This window comes from Xyrauchen texanus, chromosome 39 (assembly GCF_025860055.1).
Source record: "Xyrauchen texanus isolate HMW12.3.18 chromosome 39, RBS_HiC_50CHRs, whole genome shotgun sequence".
Classification (NCBI taxonomy): domain Eukaryota; kingdom Metazoa; phylum Chordata; class Actinopteri; order Cypriniformes; family Catostomidae; genus Xyrauchen; species Xyrauchen texanus.
In genome coordinates this window covers 6,700,579-6,722,627 of record NC_068314.1, presented here as the reverse complement: position 1 = coordinate 6,722,627, position 22,049 = coordinate 6,700,579, and the positions used below count along the sequence as shown (strand labels likewise).

Genomic DNA, 22,049 nt, shown 5'->3' with positions numbered 1-22,049 from the left:
ATTAAAATAAAGACATCACGCGTTAATTCAGTTCGATTAATTTGACTAAAAATAATGCGCTAAAAAAATGTATGCAATTAATCGCAATGCCCCCGGACAGTAATATGGAAGATTCCTGAGAAATGCAAGCTTGTAGTACCACCTGTTTACTCCAGAGGGCAGTAAGTGAAACTTCAGCTGTGTGGCAATGCGCAGTTTATATATTGAAGAAAAACACCCTTGAGCAGCAGAACAACACAAACATGTGTTACGTTCTTGCGTTCAAAACACTTGATGGAGCGCAAATCCGAACTAAGGGATCTCAATATGTGTTCTAAGAATTAAACTATATTTAACTTGACACAGTGACCTAAACATTTTATGTTTATGATGCAACGCATCCAAGACGCTACACAAGCATGTCTGACACAGGTGTTCATTGACGGCAGGGGCGAAAATTTCATCAAAATGTTGGGGGGGACAATAAACATAACAATTCTCAAGAGCAATTTTTGAAGGGGACACCAAGGTTTTTTTTTGTTGTTGCCCCGTTTGCATTTGTATTATTTTATTTCTTAAACAATTATTTTAAGAATATATTATATATATCCTGACTCTCCCGACCCCCAAGATTTCCACCTATGATTGACGGATCCTTAAACAAGCACTCATAATAAATCTCCAACTGATTGACAAATTCACTTGTGAAATGGATTGCTGTGAACTGTATGCCAATGATTGACTTATGATCAATAATATGGTAGTAAACAATACATTGTATTCTAAATCCACTTTGTCTTATCAATGATTAACTCTTCTGCTACAAGAATGTAATGCACTTTAATTATCTGAATATTTTTTTATTTTATTTATATATATATATATATATATATATATATATATATATATATATATATATATATATATATATATATATAAACATATCATTTTTAAATATTTAAAGATAACTATGTATCATTATTTCATCATTATATATTGAATTATTGTTATATGAGGGGCTTTCTCAGCAAATATTTGTATATGTGATTAATCGTGAATAAATCAGGACACCATGTAATTATTTTGATTACAAATTTTAATCGATTGACAGCCCTTATAATAATATAATTCAGATATTCTGAATTAAATCCATTGCATTATTGCAGCAGACAAGTAAAGGGTTGATTAGGCAATACAAAAAGTGGCTTTAGAAATTGATACATTGTTTGTTTTATTCCTATTTCAATGAGGGGTGCCCTTGGAGATAATTGGCCCTGGGGCCTTTGCAAGTCATAATCTGTCCCTGTGAGTCAGACAGATACTTTTGGAGCATCCCAATGGTTTTCAGCCTCATTAATTCTGTGTTTTTAGGATGCTGTGTCAGTTTTAATATTCAGTACTTTAAACTTTTAAAATTGCATCTCAAGACCCTTGATTTCTGTTGCAATTCATCCAACTGTCTTGAACGTATTCTGTGTAGGTCTCATTCTGTGGCAGCGCTGCTTAAGAGATTTGTTGAGGCGAGCTGACAGCCTCATGCTGATGCACTTTGTAAAAACATGACGTTACATGTACCTCAAGCTTTAATTTCTCTGGTTATAGGAAAATACATACTTTTATTACAGAATTTATGTACAGGTCAGGAGGAATGATTAACTGCGTTAATTGTTTAAATATAAAAATTTAGTCATTATTAAAAATAAATCAGATAATTAAATAATTATCAAATATAAATCTATAATGTTAAATAAACTATGAATCACTTAATTCATTACAGTATTAAATACTGTGTTTACATCATCAGTACAGCTGTGTGAGTTTAAAGGATCAATTAATTCCCTTAAATGATTGAATATAATAAAGCCACAAATTTCGATTCAAAAAGAGTAATGCATTGATATCGATGCAGAGATTATGTAGATTAGCTCCATCTACATACAAAGGAGTTTCAAGATGAAAAATATCTGCACAAAATAATTTTTTTGTGCCTCCCAGTAATACCATCACTTGGATTCAAATCGTTTTCTTCACAGATCTTTTAATATGTGATGTAGTTAAAAAAATAAAAAGATATATATATATATATATATATAAATAAGGAAGCTTATGAAAAGACTAAGCAAATTGCTCACACCCCTCGAGCCAACCTGAATACGCTTCAAAAGCACTAATAAAACGTGTTAGATTTGTTCAGAGAGATAGATTTTAACACTCATCTAATCATTAGAGCAAGGACAAATTCAATTTAACTGATAAATACTTAATGTGGGAGGCTGGTTATAGTGTACGCTCAAATCCTACATTTTAATTACCACAACGGGCTTTTTGTAGTTCCCCCTTGGGAATTGCATGTCGAGGCGAGGCCAGGAAAGCAAGGAAATCTGCCGTTCTGGAAGATCTACGTGTGAGCAGAGGCCAAGTTCACTGTGGCCAAGCTTGAGGCTTCTCTAAGGTCAGCGTTTTCCCTTTCAATTAGGCCTGCCAAGCCTGTAATGTATTCAGGAGGGGCCATCTACCCAAGGCCATTGGGAGCTGAATTCTAGCGTTACCCCTTGCACAACTCCTCATGTGTGCTTAGGTGGGTTTAAATTTGTACCTTTCTGATTACTGTTCATAAATTACTTTTTTCCCATCTTTTTTAGGGGGGTTGGCCAATTCAAAGACTTAGTGGGAAGCTTTTACAATGCCATGATACCAATGTGGTTAGTGGTTGTTAAAAGAGTTTACTCTCAAGTCTTTATGATACTCTGGTCTCTAGATATGGCTAGGGTCCCTCCTTCAATGTACGTTTTTTGTTTTTTTACCTGTTTTATCATGTCAATTGAATATCACAAGTTTGATTGCTTTTAAAGAAATAGCACATCTCCTCAGCAAGCCACACAATTTTAGGTATCATTCATGTCCATGGCACAAATGGTGTAGTATGAGTTACATGCTGAATTTTAATACGTAGACTTAAATTAATACGTAGATTTTCTGTGGAGTGGTGGTGGTGTAGTGGTCTAAGCACATAAATGGTAATCAGAAGGATGTTGGTTCAAGCCCCACAGCCACCACCATTGTGTCCTTGAGCAAGGCACTTAACTCCAGGTTGCTCTGGGGGGATTGTCCCTGTAATAAGTGCACTGTAAGTCGCTTTGGATAAAAGCATCTGCCAAATGCATAAATGTAAATTTAATGAAAATTACATGACTTCAATGTGGTTCAGTACACGTATAACGGTAGTGGCGAGTGATGCTATAAGCAAGTAACATTTTTTCCTCCAGGTTTTTAAGGTTAATGCTCTATTGAGTTAAACCTGCCTTCCCTCCCAAAACCTTAAACCTAACGGATAGTGTTGTGAGATGAAAAAAGCAATTGCTAAAGCAACTAAGTCATTTTGTAATGATTCTTTGGCCCTCTCCACAAATGTTGTCTTGCATGCTCTTCTGGACTCATACCCTGATCCTTTGCATTGCAAGTTCAACACTCTATCAGTTGAGCTACCGCAAAATTTGACAACGCTTGAACAAGCTTGTAAATGTAGTTGTTCATCTAATGTAAACGTTAAAATGTATCAAGTAGCCTGGTGATTGAAAAAGTGTTTAAATATCATAAGATAGCATCGTGTGAGGAATACAGCGAAGTGTATGGTCACACTACAATTCGTGCTCCATTTAATCCCATTCAAACGAATCCGAATGCAGCAGAGCGTAAACATAAGCTCATGCAAAGAAATATCATACTACGCTGTGTGCCAGAGTTCAAGTTTGTTGAACTCTGAACTGCAAATTCGAACGACAAGAGGATGCGCGACCAATAGGAGACCGAAACGTCACATGCTGACCTCTTGGTTCAATTCATAGGATACATATTTCAAAGATGTGAGATTTATTGTTGCAGGAAAGTGAGTAGGCAATATATCTAAAACATTTTTGTATAATATTATTTGTTATTTGTGATTCATTATTTACTTACACCAGAAGCTCTCCCGCGTTGTAGTGTTCATTTCACCGGGAAATTGTCTTGATATGTAAAAAAGCCAAGTAAAACATTTTTTGCAAAAAATGTAGGTATAGTAACATGATTCTGTGAGACCAAGTAAAAAAAGATAGTTCGTGCTAAAAATAATACTCCTCTAAAATAATCACCGCTATTGTGCAATTGTCAATTTTAATACACTACATAATTGTGTTTAGAGGTAGAGCGATATATCGATTTTACGTTGAATCTGTGATGGTTATATTGGTTATCTGCGAAAAATCACAAATGTTTTTTTTTTACCTTCGTTTTCCTCTGTGGCAGATACAGGATCTATCATGGTTACTGTTGGTACCTGATGGAGGGAACGAGATGTTGTGTCAAATGTAGTGACACAAGGGGTCTTTCCTGAGAGCCTCCCATACCTCTGAACTTGAGAAAAGGCCAATGAGAAATTGGCAGACAGAATTTGCATGTCACGCCCCCGGACATATGAGTATAAAGGGAAGCGGGCATGCATCTGTCAGTCAGGTTTTTGCACTGAGGAGCTGAGAATAAGGTATGGCCGTTTACAGTGGTAGTCTAGTGTCATGGCAAGGGGGACATAATGTCCCGTTCCTTCCATCAGGGAATGGAGGTTACAACAGTAACCATGATGTTCCCCTTCTGTCACTCACTCGACGTTGTGTCGAATGTATTGACACAAGGGTTCCCATTTAAAAGTGCCATGCACTAGACCGTGTTACGTGTACTGCTGACACAGGTGCAAGCAAGCTACTGCGTGCTAGAAGCAACTGTATCGGCTGCACGTAACCCTCCCCAACGCCCCCAGAAAAGGTGTCAAATACAGACCTTAGGTTCCCGGCAGATGTCTGTCCAAGTGTTGAAAGTCTGACGGCAGGAAGGGGGGATTAACACAAGGTATGTGCCGTGGTGAGTCTGAAGCCAGTGCTGAAGCGGTCTCATATGCATCAACCCGAGCGCCGTGGCCGAGGATGCCACTGGAACTGTTTTAGAGGAACCACTGTGCCAGGCTCGAAGAGAGCAAAGCACCTGAGCACCGACTGTGCGCGCTCGTTCGTGAGGCATGCTGTCATTGAGACTGAGTCTAAATCCATGCTGAGAAAAGAGATTCTCTGAACCGGGGTGAGCTTGCTCTTTTCCCAGTTGACCTGAAGCCCTGAGGTGCATGAGCACCTGGTCCCTGTGAGCGCATAGTAACTCTCTGAGCTAGAATGAGCCAGTTGTCGAGGTAGTTGAGTATGCAGATGCCCACTTCCCGTAGCGGGGCAAGGGCTTTCTCTGTGACCTTCGTGAATATGCAAGGGGACAGGGGCAGGCCGAAGGGGAGGACCTGGTACTGATATGCCTGCCATTGAACGGGAACCATAGGAAGAGTCGGTGTCAATGTGGAAGTACGCATCCTTTAGGTCTACCACCGCGAACCAATCTTGATGCTGAATGCAGGTTAAAATCTGTTTCTGCATGAGCATTTTGAATGGGAGTTTGTGTAAAGCCCATTTGAGAACTCGCAAGTCCAAGATTGGTCGCAACCCACTGCCTTTTTTGGGTATGGTTAAGGAAGGGCTTTAGAAACCCTTCTTCATCTCGGCTGGAGGGACAGGATCTATCGTTTGTGGGGATTTACCCGGCAAAACCGAGCCCGCTACCATCCCCAAATCACCTCCATCGCCAGCCGGTTCATCCTCAATCCCTTGGGTAGAAGGAACGACACGGGGGGCGGCTGAAGTGGCATTCACCTTTAGAAATGAAAGCCGTGACCACAACGCTGCCATGGTCATTTTCTGCAGTGAGTACATGAACCATCCACAAACGCTGCCACAGTGTGATCGATACCCAGGCACACGAGGCAGCGTCTATGATCGTCAGTTTTGGAGAGATATCGACCGCATCCAGTAACTACCCCGAGGCGGAAGGGCATCTTTAAAAAGACGCGTCCTGAAAAGGACATGGTTTTATCCACTCTCCCTGTGCTCACTGGAATTAGAGACAGGTGTTAGTCATAATTAGCTCAGGTGTAAGTGCCCTTACCGCTTTCTCTCTCCGTACGGGCACTTGACCACACCCCGCTGCCACATACTCTTTTAGAAGTAATCGCTGTCGAAGCGGCAAAGGGCGTGGACTGCACAGCTTGCAGAGAAGGAAAAAGCCGCTGGTAACGCGCCGTAGATCCAAAAGCTGTGCTTTGCCGACAGAGGTGAGTGGAACAGTAGTGAACTTCAGCTTGCTGCTGAACAACCGCTCGGCTACAAAGAAAAATCTGACTGACAAACGCAAGCACGCTTCCCTTTATATCCATATGTCCGGGGGCAGGACAAACAAATTCTGTCTGCCAATTTCTCATTGGCCTTTTCTCAAGTTCAGAGGTATGTGAGGCTCTCAGGAAAGACCCCTTGTGTCACTACATTCAACACAACGTTGAGTGAGTGACAGAAGGGGAATTACAGTTAGAACGGCTTGGTTCTACATCCAAGTGAGAGCATGAAAAAAAAGGGGAAAGTGAATAATTATAAACCTTATTCCTCATTAATCCCTCATTAATTCCTCTTATATATATATATTGTATGTATATACATGCATGTTTCGCAACTAAGATCTTAGTGAAGTATTTTTCTTGCCTCCTAGATACATCAACATACTCATCTTGTGTAAATAATGACACAAAGACATTCATTATTTTTGTCTACTCATGTCTGCTTATTCGGCAGCACTCCACTATCAATTACCGGCGAACTCGCTGCAGCACTCGCTTGTGGCGTACGTGTGTGCTATCCGTACAGCTTGGTGTGAGCTCTGAGAGATGAAAGTCCTGCTGTGTGGTGGCACATAGTGGCTCCCTCCTCATGGGGATCCTCCTCGGTTGGGTGCAAGGTCTTTTTTAAAGTGCAGCTAGTCTTCTACTCGCCTGTTTTACTTTTTCATGAGCGAGCCGAAAGAGAAGAGCTAATTGCCTGCAGACATTTTGACTGAGACATCAGTGCTACATTTTCAGATCAGGCCTGCACAAAAGAAAATCAACTGTACTTTCCCTGTAAACAGATTTTCTTGCTAGAGCTCTTTAATTAAAATGATAGTTCAGCCTTAAATTAAAGTTCTGTCAAATCTTTATGACTTTCTTTCATGCATGTAGCACAAACGTAGATGTTAGGTGGAATGTTAGTCTCAGTCACCATTTAAGGAAAGCAATTCCTTGCTTCCTCAGTTTTGCACATTCACATTGATGAGCATTTCCAATTTTTGCTTCAAGCTCATGATATGAATCTTTAATTTCAATTGCAACTCATAATAAAATATTTATTCATGCCTGATTATTTGCATTGCATTAGAAACTGCTAAAATTGCACAAAAATCGTCCTTGAATCACGAGGTATTCTGTTATTTGGGAAACATTCATCACAATTTAAAATTAATCTTATGCACAGGAATGCAATGCAAGATGTAAACGTTTTAAAGAAACCCTTATAAGTAGCAATATGCCATCAGAATAATAATGCACTGATTTAAAAGAATCTTCATTCTACAAATATGGAAATCCACAAATGAAATCTCTTTTGCATTAAAGATGTTTTTGTAATAGAAGCTTATATACGTGAAGGGAATGTTCAAAATGAACATTCTGTCATCATTAGCTGAGTTAACATCCACATATTTGTATGTGAATTTTGGGATATTTGGATTGGAAAAAAATGCTGGAGGCTAATAAATATGACCATTCTCCCCCTTATTTTGTTCTAAACCTGTATGAATTTCTATTCTTCTAAAATGGAACCATTATCAGTATAAATATAGCTCTCTGATTCTCTGTTTCTCTTTGGCAGTGGGATGCAATCAACGAAATGGATGAGTATTTCACTCCCATACATACATACCAGGTGTGCAACGTCATGAGCCCAAGCCAGAACAACTGGCTTCGAACCAACTGGATCCAGCGAGACGGTGCCCGGCGTATCTACATCGAGATTAAATTCACACTGCGTGATTGCAACAGCATGCCAGGCGTACTCGGCACCTGCAAAGAGACCTTTAACCTGTACTACTACGAGACCGACCGTGAAATTGGAACAAGCATCTGGGAGAGTCAGTTTTCCAAAATCGACACCATCGCAGCTGACGAAAGTTTCACGAACGTGGACCTAGGCGTGCGGAGACTCAAACTTAACACTGAAATTCGTGGAGTGGGGCCGCTCAGCAAACGCGGCTTCTACTTGGCATTCCAGGATATTGGAGCTTGCATTGCCATTGTTTCGGTGCGAGTTTACTATAAACGCTGCACGGGTATGGCAAGGAATCTTGCCATCTTCACGGACGTGGTAACGGGGGCAGATTCATCCTCACTCGTGGAGGTCAGAGGTCAGTGTGTGGACCATGCAGAAGAAAGAGACACACCCAAGATGTACTGTAGCGCGGAGGGGGAGTGGCTTGTGCCTATTGGACGATGCGTGTGTAGCGCCGGGTTTGAGGAACATAGAGACAACTGTATTGGTGAGTGGCAAAGTTTGACTCATTTCTTAAAGCTGATATTTGCAGTGATGTGGAGTTACTAGGGCTGCACCGGTGGTACATGTATCTTTGTCGAACTGAACAGATACAGGGCCTTCGGTACGGTACACTGTACTATGTACTGTTTTAATACAAAATCCATATAAGAGGCTCTTAAGTTTTGTATTGTAAGTTCGTTGTGCAGTCATGTACAAATTAGCTTTCACAATAAGAATACTTTCCCATCAGCCACTGTGTTTTCAAAATAAATAATTTAAAGAAAGATTCTTTCTTTTCCATGCTGTACCGAAACTGTACCGAATCGTGTCCCCAATACAGATTACCGAATTGTGAATTTGGTTTACTGTTCGAGCCCAAGGAATAACTAACTAAAAAAAAGCAACGCTACTAATTTAACCAAAAAAATTTGTAGCATGATAGTTACAGCAAGCTAGCTGCTTTCAACTATCTAGCTCGCTAACTAGTAAGCTAACTAGCCCTATACCTTTTATCTTCCCAAAAATCATTTTTCAGTCTCAGTTAGCATGTTCAATTGTTGCTCATTCACTCTTTAAATAGGAAATAAACAAATGGTTTATTTAATCGTGTTAAACCATTTGAAAGATGGGCTGTTTATTTAGTTCCTATTTACTAGCTCATTTTCAGAGCTCTCATTGCATGGCCATGAGCAGCTTCTGTACAGTATTTTTCACTGGATACATGACTAAATGCTGTGGAATTGTTATTAATTCAATTTCCCTCTTCTGTGCCTGTACTAAAATGTTCTGTGTCAAGCATATTACTCAAACCATCACAAATACTCATACTTTGTCAGGTAATTTTCTGCTCGATCTGTGGCTAATAGCACTCACAGCAATCCATTTCCTTTCTGGCTCCTTTCTAAAGCGCTGCCTCTGTTTGTGTGAGTCAGTAAAGGTAAATGTCTGAGCCACAGAGTCAGGCTTTTGCTGTCTAATCTGGGTCGCTGTGCTAATGCTCTCGTTGAATGTGCTCTGTTCTAGTCACGCACAGCTCAGGGACATACTAGCATGCTAACTAGGCTGCTCTTAGACACTGCTGCCCCCTCATGAAAAAATAAATAAATAATAAAGTCTGCTTACTACTCTTAAAGCAATAAGTTCAACCAAAAATAAACATTTTGCCATTATTTACTCAATCTCATTTCATTTCAAACCTGTTTGATTTTTCGTTGAACACTAAAATAGAAATTTCTGAAAAATCTTCAAGAAGCTAGTTTCCATATAATGACAGTTCATAGTGTCCATGTCTGTCAAGCTAAAAAATAAAAAATAAAAAAAGAATAAAGTGAAAAACACCAAAAAAGGATTCCAAAGGACAAACACTCTAATATGCTTTTCTGAAGCTATATGATAGTTTAAAGTTGTTAATTTAAGTGTTTTTTAACTGATTATTATGTGTCAGCATTTGTATTTACATTAGAAAATGCTTCATCATGTTCGGAAAAAAACATATCTGAGTATCTATGCTGTTTTTTGTGTCGATGACATCAATGCGCTATTTCTTTTCTGGACGCAAATGCAGTAGATGCATGCTTTGGCGGAGAGGAAGATATCAGTGAAAAATAATGTAATATTCTTTACAGTCTTAGTATTTTCTTTACACAAAGTTATCCAACCTAGTCTCATAGAACATCACTATAACTATTCTTTTGCAAACTGACTTGTACATGCCGTATTCGTATAAGTATTTTTCACACTATTACTCACACACTGCTATGTTATGATATCGATACTCTTTTACTATAATGCATCATTTGAAATACGATCCATTTTAGCACATGTATTAAAGACTCACCTATATTTACACACTTATTCCAATGTGATTAACTTCCACGGTAGCTCATCTCAAAGAGTGTTGGATTTCGTACTTGGAAGGCCGTGCTTGACACCAGTAAAGCACACAAGCTGGCACGTGAGATGAGAGTGTCATAGGAGCAACAAGAAATGACGTGGATGCTTCAGAAAATGTGCTTTGCATTTCTCATTTTGTTCTTGGATACTATCGATAAGGTTTAGGTGTTGGTCAAAATTTGAATTTTCTCATAATTTATCCTCATTCCATCCCAGATGTGTATGACTTTCTTTAGCCAAGCAGAACACAAACAAAGATTTTTAGAAGAATATCTCAGCTCTGTTGATCCATACAATCCACGTGAATGGTGATCAGACATTTGTATCTCCAAGAATCACATAAAGGAAAAATAAGTAATCCATAAGACTCCAGTGGTTAAATCCATATCTTCAGCGGCAATATAATAGGTGTGGGTGAGAAACAGATCAAAACTGAAGTCCCTATCTCCACTTTTACTTTCACTTTTACATCTGAACGTCAACTATTCCTTTAAGGGTTAGGATGTCAGTTTTGTACCTACCTCTTTTTTGATCACAGTTGGTTAGGTTTAATTTTGTTTCGCAAAAATGTTGCCATGATCATATTATGTTCATGAGACCAGGTAAAGTTAGTTACATTTTCTGTTTTTATGTTGAACAAACAATAATAAAATTCTTGTTGCGAAATCTTAATTTCAGAGAATATATCTTGAATTGCTCCATTGGCAAATTATTCAAGTTCTACCTCAAGTTACCAAGCTTGCTGCCGAGTGCACTGACTTGATTTATATTGTTTTAAGTCTGTTTAGATATTTTACTCAACAACACTTAAGAAAATATATTTTTGCAGTCTGAAAAAAAAAAAAACCCTGCTTACCAATCATAAAGCCCTGGCTGCTGGCACTGTGAAAGGATTGCATGTCATTGAGATAAAAAAAAAAAAAACGTCAAAAGGTTTCTTGTTTCTTTTGACCGAGAGCTCAGTGACGGCCCCCCACAATCGTTTTAAGTGCCGATCAAAACAGAGCTTCACACTAGCTTCACATCTCTCTCCTCTCAGCCATGGTTATGGGTCTTTCAGTCCACTGTGAAAATGTAGGGAAAATATCCATTTCAGCAGAGATGAGACTGTTAATGCTCATTGGAGTAGCAGGGAGCCTTTTCAAATCCACTCCATTTGGCAACTTGATTTAACCTACATAGATTAAAGGGCATTCTAGGCCACCACTGTGGGCTAACTTATTAATTAGTGGTTGTAAACACACTGCCATTCCACACGAATTGTGTTTGTTAAGCCATTAACATTTGTGTTGGGGGTTCTTTAAAAAATAGGGAAATATATGAGCATATATAAAAATTAATAAATATGACATGATAAAATATTGTGAGGAATATGCAGTATTTTTGTCAAAAGAAAATCATATGACTCAAATGTAAAAACAATTGAAAAGTGTGAATTTTTATTTATTTATTTTTTGAAAGTGAACACTACTTGGACCCCACAATATATATTGTAATGTCCAAGCAGTGTTCACATTCACAATTGTTTAGACATATTGATTTATTTGTTGTCTTTTACAAAAATATTCCTCACGATATTTCATCATGTTTTATTTATTTATTTTGGTCAATTTTATTCTGACTAAAATGGAAAATTATTTTAGTTAACAAAATGTACATTTTAGTTGAAAATGATGTGTTATATCACAAAAACATGTCAAACTGTTACAAACCAAATTTTAACAAATATTCAAATAATTGGAGAAATGTATAAACGAATTAAATTATTTAAACATGTATCAAACATATTAAAGGTTAGGACATGTAATGTGTAATATTAAACAACAGGATAATTAAATAACAGCAAATTTGGTATAGATAGTTTTTTTTTTTTGATTTGCTTCACCAAAATAGTCTCTTCTGCAAGGCTCGGAAAGTTCAAAGTTGTTTGTCAAAGTCTTTTGTTACTCATAGAGTTTTGTCAAAAAGCTTTGTCTTCGTAATGTTTTCTGAAATTAGATGGTTTCAAAAACGTTCAAAAGCTACATTGTCGAAGAGGCTAGCTTTTACAATCCCAGTCACCAATTTCACACATTTCATACTCTCACAGATTATAATTATAAACTCCTTCGTACAATCTCGTATCTGCTTGTGATTGTTAGACAACTCGCTTGCTTTCATGGGGCGAGACATCATTGGCATCACATCAGGGAATTTCAGAATGCTTTAGACTGTCACTCTTCTATAATTATATTTATTTTCTGACACTGAACAGTCGGAAAAAAATAAATAAATACATAAATAAATAAAATATAACATAGAGATATATAGAGAGAGAACAAAGAGCTACAAAGTTTTAATATACATTTATTAGATCATAGGCCTGAAAGCAGCCAATCAAATTACATATTTACAAAGCAGACAGATGCAACACCAGTCCTTCAGCTGTCTGTTTGTTTATCTTGGACACAAACTCACCTGGACAAGAGCTTAAATATGATGACTTCAGTGAAGGTGTGATGAATGGGCTTTGAACACAACTGATAATAATACAAGTGATATTTAAAATTCAACATTTAGTTAATGTCTGTTAGCTTTGAGGCCATCTAAATGCAAGTGTGTGCTCCTAATATTTAACTAAATAAACTTTGAGCAGATATAATCATTTTAAATTCACAGTCTTTATCTTCCACAGTTTTTATTATTTTATTTTATCTTATTTTTTCACTCCCTGCTCATATAAATTTGACAAAAAGAAATATTGTTTGATGAATTGTTGAGCTGATTTTGAGCAGTGGTGGTGAATGGCCAAAAAACAAGTTTAGTGTCCCCTTACTTTATAGGGCCCTATGATTTACAAAATGGGAAAAACATGGACGGAATTGTGGAATCCAGTCATAAAAACAGAATTATCCTAATAATAAAATGCTAAATGTCATGGAATTTGAATTATTTGGGAAAAAATGAATGTATGAGTGCACAAAGTAAAATCGTGATATGCCCAAGTGTAATGATTAAACCACAAAAAGCTGAGATGTAAATAAATAAATATACGGTCTGCATGTGGCGTATGCTTCAAAATGAGTGTGAAGTTGGCCTTTCATTGACTGATACCTCATCTTAATGACCACGTGTGCTGTCTGTGTGTGTAATAGATGAAAACCAGTGCAGCACTCATTTAATGTAAAGCACGCAGCACATGCACTCTACATATTTATATACACTACCGGTCAAAAGTTTAGGGTCACTTACTTATTCTTTATTTTCATACTTAATTTTTTCTTCACATTTTAGAATAATAGTATAGTCATCTAAACTATGGAATAACAGAAATGGAACTGGGAATTATGTTGCGACTATAAAAATCCAAAATAAATCAAAACTATGTTATATTTTAGCATCTTCAAAGTAGTTCAAACTTCTTGAGTAATCACCCTGGGATGCTTTTTAAACAGTATTGAAGGAGTTCCCATCTATGCAAGGCACCTTTTGGCTGCTTTAATAGATTAAATTAAGTCATCTATTTAAAAAAACAAAAAGTTTTATACAATTTTAGTTATTTAATAAAATAAATTAATATGTTCACACAATTATATTTTTGTCTACAAAACTAATTTGAAACATTTAAGAAATACCACCTTTAGATAAAAAGGTTTTTAAGATCATGAGAAGTATTTCAGTCAAGTGAACCCAAACTTTTGAACAGCAGTGTAAGTAAATCGCAGCCTTTAGCGGTTTGATAAGCATATTAAGCCATATAGCGAACCTCTGTACCAGAAGTGGGAAGCTGACGTCATACAACAAAACATAAAAACTAAAAGACCTTAATTCAGCTTGTTACCAAAATAAAAATCCAATTTAACCAGAAGCGTGAAATTGAAGAAATTGCAAAAGAAATATATTAATACTGTATAGTAAAATGTAATATGCAATGTTGTATTAATAAATAATAATAAAATAATGAGTAATTACTAGAGCCTGACCGATATGGGATTTTTGAGACCGATACAGATTTTAGCGGGGGAAATTCTTCGATTACCGATATAGTGGCCAATATAGTTAATTTTTGAGCTGGAATGAAAACAGACCTTTTCTATGTGGATTGTGCACCGATTTCGCACCGATATGACCATGCAAAGGTACTCAGAAGGCTGCTTTCTTAAACAAATATTTTTTATAAAAGAATATTTGACATTAATATTATACATTGTCAACAAATTCTAGAAATTAACTCTGAGAAAATAAAGAATAAATAAAAATACAATAAACAGCTTTACAAAAATCTATACTGTTTAGTATCAGTCAAATGCTGACCATTTAAATAAAGAATAAATACAATTAAAATAAATAGCTAAATAAACATCAGTAATGTTTAGTATCATTTACATTTATGCATTTGGCAGACGCTTTTCTCCAAAGCGACTTACAGTGCAATTATTACAGGGACAATCCCCCCGGAGCAACCTGGAGTTAAGTGCCTTGCTCAAGGACACAATGGTGGTGGGCGTGGGGTTAGAACCTGTGACCTTCTGATTAACAGCCCTGTGCTTTAGCCACTGCCACCACTACCATTAAAATAAAGAATAAATACAAATAAAATAAATAGCTAAATAAACATCAGTATTACTGTTTAGTATCAGTCAAATGCTGATTATTTTAATACTGCCAGCCAATTATTGGCAGGTAGTAAAACAAGAAGCATTTACACCTGCCGAGACAAGAGAAAAACAGCAGCAGCAGTGTTACATCGTATTCTGCTACTCAAGTTCTGGGGAAATTTTCAAAGGTGGAAAACCAGACTTCTAAATATTACATTTTATAAATGCATGACTGGAATTTTTCAGTTGAAAGGGGTACCAAACTGGGAATCCTTAGCAAAACAGTTTGTTGAATATATGTTTACACATTAGCTTCCACTCAGCTGACAAGCAATGAAAGTAGCTACGTGGTTAGCAAGTAAGCCATAATCTCTTTGTCACGGAGAGTAAAACATGGACAGCATTGCATCTCACTAACTAGGTAACAGCATAGCGTATAATCAACACTCAACAGACACAATCCACCACCGCACCGTTGTCTGCTGAGCGGCAAAAAGTTGCTCTGATGTACTATAGCTATAGCTAGCTAACAGCAAACAGACATGAGTGACATAGTTGTCAGGGACAGGGTTAATGTTATATTAGTTATATTGACAAGGGAAAATGATGGGGTCATTGTTTATTAACAGTCCAGTATGTATTTTACAAACTAGTTAGCAACTTACTATGAAGACTCCGCTTAACTCCACACAGCTTAACTCCGCCATGTCTCCAGAGCAGCCGTCAGTCCAGAAACAGCTCTGTAATTAGTGGAATCGGAGAGTGCTCTGCTGGACAAACTACAGCGTTGTTTTCTGCATTTTATGCTCTGAAAATATGTTTTCATATCTGCGCATATCAGTAAAATACACGCAGATACCAATATATTGGTAAAAGGCTAATATCGGCCGATAATATTGGCCAACCGATATATATCGGTCGGGCACTAGCAATTGCATTATATATAAGCAATAACTCTCACAAGCAAGACTGTTGTTCTACTGAATAAAAATAATATTTAATGCTTTCATTAATTAATATTGTGGTTTCATTCTGCAGTTGATAAAAAACTACAACAACAAAACCTCCTATGTTGAGAGGATATGCAAGCACATCATTTTAATAAAAAAATGCAATGGTTGGTTGAAAAATAATTGTTTTGTTTTCATGTCATTGCTGTACAGTGGATTTGTATTTCTCTATATTTTATGATGCTGAGAATGGTTATGGATTTATAGTGTGGGAAAACCAATATACTCCAAAAGGATCCCACAATGTGTTTTCTAATGAGTCTCATAACAAGTCAGCAATTTCAGCACTTGGACACTGCTTAAAGGAATGTTCCAGGTTCAATACAAGATAAGCTCTATCGACAGCATTTGTGTCATGATGTCAATTATCACAGAAAATAATGTTGACACATTCCTCAGTTTTCTTTTCTATACATAATATATATATATATATATATATATATATATATATATATATAAAGTTTGGATTGTTCACTTTGTAAACAGTCCTTTTCAGTATTCTTTTGCTTAGAAATCAAAAGTTACAATGTTTGCGGCATTTCAACAAGAGTTGAAAATTTGGTTTCATCTTTGCAAAGACAAAATTTATGGATTTGGTTTAATACGAGTAAAGCTCAATTGACATCATTTGTGGCATAGTGTTGATTTTCACAAAAATGTATTTCAACTTTAAATAACCTTATCCTAAAACAAAATTCTGGTTAACAGTGAGGGTCTAACAATGGAAGTGAATGGGGCCAGTGAATGGGGTCTGTAAACGGGAAACGTGAAAGATGTAAAGAAAATATGTTTTAACATGATTTATTGTGATAAATGGCTTACTAACCTTTACTGTCTAAAGTAATAACCGATTTTAAACTTTGCTGCCATGATGACATAACACTGTAAACCCTAAAACGACCGTAAAAACATTGATTTGAACAACTTTACTTTTTTATAATTTTTATTTTTTTTACCACATTTCGTTCTTGTGGTAATCAGCATTATGCCACAAATGTTGTCGTTTAAGTTTAACTTCTATTGAACCCGGAATATTCATTTAACAATTGTTGAACGACTGCAAATGTATCACACTAATCCCATGTTAACACATATGACAATTAAGTTTTATTGCTTTAAGTGCCTGATAGGATATGCAAAAGTCAAGTCGAAATTATTTTCTATGGTTTCAACATTATGCCATTGTATTGAACCCAGAACATATTTTAATATCAGCAACAAACTTCTACATCATGTTGGAATGCAACTAAAATATACAGTATCTTTATAATATAACTGGCTACATGGCTGCTCAATCATAACACTAATTTACTCTGTGTCCTATCAACCGTACTGTATGAGGAGAAAAACAATACCAGCCAACAACACACTGGTGGTCCTGATAACAAAACCAGATATTGCTCCTGCGAATGGAAAGAATGGGGATTTGCGTGAGGGGGCGGAGAGGATGGGTGGGCAACTAATTTGCCTTTTTTGTGTCTTAGCTGGGTATTCATTGTGTACAGCGTGAAGGTTTTCTGGCCAACATAATGCACAGGGATTAAATGAGGAAACGAGGGGTTCCAGTGGGCAAAATTAAAGCCCTGCACGCAACTATGCCATTGTGACAATGTTGGTTTAATCTGTCTGCCCACCTCGCAGGCAGCCGTACAGAGGAATAGGGGTTGGGAAAAGGCGGCACTTTCTTTCCCGATAAAGGAATGAATTTTATCTTTGAAAGACGGTGAAACGGCGTGTCACTCAAAATCCACCCCCCAACCATAAAAATTTGCACTTGAATCAGAAAAATTTAAGAATGGTCTGCACAGTTATAACAAGACAAACTACAAATAGACTTATTTATTTCAAGCAACTAGTTTTAATATTTTGTATTCTAATATAGAGGAATCTGTAGATTGTTTCAGCTGAAATGGGCCAATTTATAAACTGACTTAAAAGAGATTTTTATGGTTCCTTTCATTAAAAATGCTCGAATAATTTTGAAAGAATCTAAGTTCAAGTGTGGAAGTGTTATAGTAGTATTTTATGATTGGGTATCCATAAATGTGCTCAAATACACATAACCACCTTGCACACATAAACAAAATGCCCATTTTATTACAACTGTTATGAGTAAAAAACAAATAATAATTTACAGATAAAATTACAATTGAAAAGAAATTACAGTTCCCCGTCTGTTGCTCACTTCGATGTTGTGTCGAGTGAAGCGACACTAGAAGACTTTCTTGAAGGCCTCGGTTACCTCTGAACTTGAGAAAAGGCCAATGAGAATTTGGAAAACAGAATTTGCATGTCCCTCCCCCAGACATACAGGTTTAAAGGGAGGGAATCATGCCTCTGTTCATTCAGTTTCACTTCTTTCACTCAATCAATGTTGTGTCTATTGTAGTGACACAAGGGGTCTCTTCTGAGAACCTTGCGTACCTCTGAACTTGAGAAAAGGCCAATGTCAAATTGGCAGACAGAATTTGCAATCCCGCCCCCGGACATACGGGTATAAAGGGGAGTGGGCGAGCGTCTGTCAGACAGATTTTTTCTTTGGAGCCAAGAAGTTCCACTCACCTCTACTGGCAATAAGCACTGCTGTTGGATCTACGGCGTGGGACCGCCCAGTATTCCCCTCCAAGGCCTGTAGGACAACGTCGTCACTGACTGCAAAAGCCTACAGTGCCACTGGACATGCCGCCTCCGCCCTGCATTCCATGGCTCTTAAAGATCTGCACCTGTGTAGTCCCGATCCCGATGTGCTGCAGGAACTACGCCCTGCCTCCAACCTCGCTCTCAGAGCTACGAAGGTCATAGCGCAAGCACTCGGGCAGGCAATGGCCACCCTCATGGTCCAGGAACGGCATTTGTGGCTGAATTTGGTCAAGATGCATGACATCGACAAGGCACGCTTTCTCAACGCCCCAGTCTCCCAGTTCAGCCTCTTCGGCGACACCATTGATGACTTCACCCAGCAGTTTTCGGCAGTGAAGAGGCAGACGGAATCTATATATCACATCATGTCTCGCTGCCGCCTCAACGCAGCCTGCGCCACATCTGACTGGCGAGGGCGTCCCCCTGCGACTAAACAACAGGCAGCTCCGCTTCAAACGGGCCCAGCTCCTAAGCGCCCTTGAGATGGAAGATCTGGGCAGTCAGACGTTCTCTCCGGAGCTAATATGAAGACCACTCCGTCCCCCGGTGGAGGGCCGGGAGGAAAACCCTTGTTTTCATTATTCTTCGTTGCCGCACCCCCTTCGGGCTACGATACAAACATTGTTAATAAAAGAGCGATTTCCTCACTTCCTGGGTCGTCTAGCTGGTGTGCGCCGTTCTCTCGGCACCCCAGCACCAAAGTCTTACAGTCCCTACAGGACCTCCTCCTCAGTCTCTAACACGCCCCCTGCCAGGTTTTTCTGTAAAAAAAAATGTTCAACATAAAATTATAAAAGAGACCTGAATTAACAAACAAAGTGCAGTATGGAAAATGTGCATAGCCATTTTAATGCTGTTGTAGATGGTTTTCCAAAAAGTGTCCCACTTTAGCTGACACTACCCCTACTTTCCACTCTGTTCCTCACACAATACTATGTAATGACATCTAAACACTTTTACTATAGCGTATGACTTGTAAGGTGATACTCGTTAACGGTTGCGTTACATAACCAACAGCATTTACAAGCTTTTTCAAGTGCAATCAAACTGCGTGGTAGCTCAACTGATAGAGTTGTATTTGCAATGTAAAGGATGAGTCCTGAAGAGCACGCAAGTCGACATGTGAGTTGAAAGTGCCGTAGAAGCACCACAAAACTTTTCAAAATCCACATGTTGCTTTTTATGACTCTATGAGTTAGGTTATAGTTTAAGGTTTAGAGTAGGGAGGTTGGTTTTGTTGGCAAAGCACTAATATGTTTGGAAGAGAATCGAAATGAACATTTCACTCGGAACTGCCACAATACAAATTAGAAACCACATAGTGATGTTTGGTAAAAATGCCGCCACATTTGCATAATTTTCATGAGATCAGGCTAAATAATCAGATTTATACAGGTGAAACTCGAAAAATTAGAATATCGTGCAAAAGTTCATTAATTTCAGTAATTCAACTTAATTGAATACTAGTGAAACTAGTGAAACAAGTGAAACTAATATATTATATAGACTCATTACAAGCAAAGTAAGATATTTCAAGCCTTTATTTGATATAATTTTGATGATTATGGCTTACAGCTTATGAAAACCCCAAATTCAGAATCTCAGAAAATTAGAATATTACATGAAATCAATAAAAAAAAAGGATTTTAAATACAGAAATGTCGGCCCTCTGAAAAGTATAATCATGCATATGTACTCAGTACTTGGTTTGGGCCCCTTTTGCATTAATTACTGCCTCAATGCGGCGTGGCATGGATGCTATCAGCCTGTGGCACTGCTGAGGTGTTATGGAAGACCAAGATGCTTCAATAGCGGCCTTCAGCTCGTCTGCATTGTTTGGTCTCATGTCTCTCATCTTTCTCTTGGCAATGCCCCATAGATTCTCTATGGGGTTCAGGTCAAGCGAGTTTGCTGGCCAATCAAGCACAGCAATACCATGGTCATTGAACCAGGTTTTGGTACTTTTGGCAGTGTGGGCAGGTGCCAAGTCCTGCTGGAAAATGAAGTCAGCATCTCCATAAAGCTTGTCTGCTGAAGGAAGCATGAAGTGCTCTAAAATGTCCCGGTAGACGGCTGCGTTGACTCTGGACTTAATAAAGCACAGTGGACCAACACCAGCCGATGACATGGCTCCCCAAACCAACACAGACTGTGGAAACTTCACACTGGACTTCAAGCATCTTGGATTGTGTGCCTCTCCATTCTTCCTCCAGACTCTGGGACCTTGGTTTCCAAATGAGATGCAAAATTTGCTCTCATCAGAAAAGAGGACTTTGGACCACTGAGCAACAGACCAGTTCTTTTTTTCTTTAGCCCAGGTAAGACGTTTGACATTTGAAGCCCATGTCCAGGACCCGTCTGTGTGTGGTGGCTCTTGATGCAGTAACTCCAGCCTCAGTCCACTCCTTGTGAAGCTCCCCACACATTTCAATGGCCTTTTCCTGACAATCCTCTCCAGGCTACGGTCATCCCTGCTGCTTGTGCACCTTTTTCTTCCACACTTTTCCCTTCCACTTAACTTTCTATTAATGTGCTTTGATACAGCACTTTGAGAACATCCAACTTCTTTTGCAATTACCTTTTGAGGCTTTCCCTCCTTGTGGAGGGTGTCAATGATGGTTTTCTGCACAACTGTCAGGTCAGCAGTCTTCCCCATGATTGTGAATTCAACTGAACCAGACTGAGAGACCATTTAAAGGCTCAGGAACCCTTTGCAGGTGTTTAGCTGATTAGTGTGTGACACTTTGAGCCTACAATACTGAACCTTTTCACAATATTCAAATTTTATGAGATTCTGAATTTGGGGTTTTCATAAGCTTTAAGCCATAATCATCAAAATTATATCAAATAAAGGCTTGAAATATCTTACTTTGCTTGTAATGAGTCTATATAATATATTAGTTTCACCTTTTAAGTTGAATTACTGAAATTAATGAACTTTTGCACGATATTCTAATTTTTTGAGTTTCACCTGTAGATTAAAACTCATCAGCTGGTATTTTCTTCCTCACATTAGTTTTGTCGCAGTTCATTTAAAGTGTGACAATGCATGCCTGCCACCCCTGTTGCAACCAAAAACCATCTTATCAGTCCATTTGCATTGCCATTGTTCTCATGAAACAAACGGGGCGTGTGATAAAATCCACAAAGCCGCAGCATCACAGCAATTTCACAAGACATTTCAAGTCAGTTAAAGACAAAAGAACTCAACAAAAGCTTGTTCTGTGTTTCCCTGGTAATTGCCATTTGGAACACAGCACAAAATTTTCATTTAGATCGTTTCATTTACTCTGCACCACTGTAAACGAGTCGTTCTTTCACAGTCTCTGCACATTTCAATTAGACACGCATAGATAAGTGACAGCAATTCAATCAAACAATCAACAGCCGTTTAATGCTTATTAACACGGATGCATTTGTCTCATTTGATGTGCGGTAACACAATATTTTCAAAGGAAAACACTATTAGATCGCTCGAGTGTGGAGATTTC

The 22,049-nt window shown here is 38.0% G+C and overlaps 1 protein-coding gene across 3 annotated transcripts in view; it reads left to right on the top strand.

Moving 5' to 3' along the window:
* Positions 1-22,049, top strand: part of LOC127632644 (ephrin type-A receptor 8-like) — a 130,952-nt gene that overhangs the window by 70,388 nt on the left and 38,515 nt on the right. For all 3 annotated transcript variants that reach the window (XM_052111350.1, XM_052111349.1, XM_052111351.1), the window contains exon 3: positions 7,779-8,442. In XM_052111350.1, the coding sequence (XP_051967310.1) occupies positions 7,779-8,442 (664 nt within the window). The remainder of the gene's footprint in view (positions 1-7,778; positions 8,443-22,049) is intronic.